General features: G+C 38.9%; 1 protein-coding gene across 1 annotated transcript in view; it reads right to left on the bottom strand.

The window, feature by feature from the left end:
* Window positions 1–295: 295 nt before the first annotated feature.
* The window catches only part of rnf11b (ring finger protein 11b), a 12,696-nt gene continuing 9,997 nt past the window's right edge, over window positions 296–2,994 (bottom strand). The window contains exons 2-3 of the mRNA XM_084087578.1: window positions 2,840–2,994; window positions 296–1,362 (exon numbers count right to left, since the gene is read on the bottom strand). The exon at window positions 2,840–2,994 is cut by the window's right edge and continues 15 nt beyond it. Coding sequence (XP_083943704.1) covers window positions 1,191–1,362; window positions 2,840–2,994 — 327 coding nt within the window. The 3' untranslated portion in view covers window positions 296–1,190. The remainder of the gene's footprint in view (window positions 1,363–2,839) is intronic.

Here is a 2,994-nt window from a genome sequence, read left to right as displayed (position 1 = left end):
TTTTTTAGGCTTATGAGTCCCTTATGATGTCATAAAGACTTCTTTTGAAGTATCTGGTACTGAGAATTCAAATAAAAGTCACTAAAATATACATCATTGCACTATGTACAATAAAGTTAACAAAACACAAGTGCATCAGCAAAGGTGGTGAAATTCTCATTATCGAGCGGTTTCGCACACTCATACGTGTACTTTTGTGAGTCATATGGTCTATATTGCATTAATCACTATGAGACTGACCTCATAGCCACCTTCAGACATTTGATGACTTCAGTGTTTTTTTTGTTTGTGTGTCTGTAAATACAATTTTTCAGTTGTTACTACAATAACAGTAATGATTTTAAAACTATTAAAAAAAAGAAAAAAAAAGCAACATAACATTACAGCTTGACCAACATGTGAGATCAGCCACTATTTTGACATTTTAAATAATGCAGGATATATATAATATTTTATTACTATTAATTAATTGCTTCCCCATTCAGATTTGGTGCTCACAACCGACACGGAGAAATTATAATTTCTCAACACAAACTGGGCAGCTGAAGTGTTCATATAGTTTAAAACAAGTAAACAAACATACAAACTCAAAAGCTATAGCATGTGGTTAAATAAAAGTTGTATGGGATGATTCCTGTGTGTGCATGTGTGTGTACAGTTGGGCTTAATTCTTTGAGTCAAAAGTGCAAAAATCATGAGGAAACATTTTTACTTTGCATGTGCGTGTGCAATGCTATTTGTTTTGCTCCGCTGCAGCTTAGGCAGAAATCAAACAAGCCCTTTATGGAAACAGACGCTGAGAAAGAAAGAAATAAATAGAGATTGAACGTTGAAGATGTGTTTTTAAGAGTCCTCGAAGGTTCGTCTCCTTCCAGTGTAAGTGTTGCTACGGTGGAATGGCGCGCGAGCGGCTTGTCTGGGTGTCGTCAACAAGAGACAAAAGGAATCGCGTGATAAAGTCGTCAGGGTGCAAAAGGGCTCCTGCAAATTTCCCTGTCCAGCAGGACAATGCAGGAGGGGTTTAATTATCACTGTGGCCTAGCAGGTCCTCCTTTTTTCCCATGATGCCACAGGCACGCCACTCCACGCCCCAGTCGAGTGGAACGGTTGTCTCTTTATGCAAAGGGGCTGTGTGAGGACAGGGCTCGAGGGCTGTGTGTGCGCAGGGCGGGGATCAGTGCAGGCAGTAGTCAGTTAGTTTCATAGGACGAGAGCAAGGCGGCATCTACAGGCTCCATACAGGAGGGACACGTGAAGGACCTCATCAGCCAGTCGTCTATGCAGTCCAGGTGGTAGATGTGCATGCAGGGGAGGAATCGAATGGGGTCTCCGTACACAAAGTCCATCATGCAGATCACACACCTGCGCAGAGAGAGAGAGAACGTGTTGACAACAAAGGGTACAGCATTTCCACAGGCTGGGCGTAACGTAGAATTTAAAAAAGTTGGTCACACCCTGCAGGATGTTGAAGTGGAGTTTGAATGGGAAAGACAGGAATTGACTGAATTGCAATTAAAAAAATAAAGTTTTTTTTTTAAATCTCATAAGCCAGCTTCAGGTTGTTTGGTTTCGTTTAAATTAAAGCCTTACACGGATATACACTACAGTTCAGAAGTTTGAAAAGAAGCTCGCCAAGACTGCATTTGTTTGATCAAAAATACAGTAAAAACTATTCTGAAATATTATTACAAGTTAAAGTAACTTTTAATGTGACGGCAGAGCTGAATTTTCAGCATCATTACTCCAGTCTTCAGTGTCACATGATCCTTCAGAAATCATTCTGATATGCGGATTTGCTGCTCAGGAAACATTTCTTATTAATGTTGAAATCAGTTGTGCCGCTTCATATTTTTGCAGAAATATTTTTTTCAGGATTCTTTGATGAATAGAAAACGGGAAAAAATTCAATTTAATTCTAAATGTCTAAATATAATTCTAAATGTCAATTTATTCCATCCTTGCTGAATAGAAGTATTAATGTATTAAAAATTGAACGTTATATATTGCAAAGGAATTGGCAATTCAGTTCTGAAATGTGCACAAGAGCGTTAGCTGTCAAAAGATTAAAATGATTAATTACAATAAATAGTGTTTCCCTTTCAAAACACTGTGCATTCATTGTTATTGCAGTTTCATTGTTAAAAAATAATAATGACTGACTGCTTTTACCGGTTTAACTGAACAGTGAACACTTTCCCTACCTGCTCTTGGTCAGACAACAGTCCCATCTTAAACTTGCCCTATTGGTTGAGCTAAAGTTTCTGTCAGCTTAGTTGGGGCGTTCAAACAAAGCATTGTTCGATACAGTGACACAGACACTGTTTACACATTTTGAAGGCTTTAGATTATGAATGGCTAACTTATAGAGGTTTCGGCATAATAAGCTGGGATAGGAAAACATATTTAAACAACTTTATCCCTGTGTTTGCTTGTATTTTTGATATTTCATACTTGTTGAACTTTAATGAGACTTAAATCCCACCATATAAAGTCTGCAAATGAATAGTTCTGTTAAAAGTCCCAGGCGGCAGTTAAAGCGTCTCCATCATTTACTGATAAGGAAGACCCATGCTGTTGCTCTTACTCCGAGCAGTCTTCAGAAATCATGCAGAAATTGTCAAACGCATTATAAATGTAGGAATAAAACCACTCAACGTTTAAATAATCTCATAATTTAACATGTAGTCCTAATCATAGCAGATTTCAGCTTAACTTGATTCCTTTCCCCTCACTGTAAACATGCGTTCAGGGTTTTGAGCTCGACTGAAATAAATAGTGTTTTCAATAGCTTTAATATAACTAAGAAGCAAACAGACAGATACACAACGTCATCACTCACTCTCGAATCTTCTTCTCGGTGCCGTCACTGCCTGGATCATAGACACCTTTAGGAAGATGCTGGATGAGACCGATCCTTTGAGCGATCCGCACCTGCTCCTCTTCAGTCAGTTGGGTCGCCAGACGAGCCTGGCTGGGAGTGGGGTGGTACACCGG

The sequence above is a fragment of the Abramis brama genome (assembly GCF_963993115.1).
Source record: "Abramis brama genome assembly, chromosome: 16".
NCBI lineage: Eukaryota > Metazoa > Chordata > Actinopteri > Cypriniformes > Leuciscidae > Abramis > Abramis brama.
The sequence above is the reverse complement of the archived record's forward strand: the minus strand, read 5'-3'. Positions and strand labels throughout refer to the sequence as shown.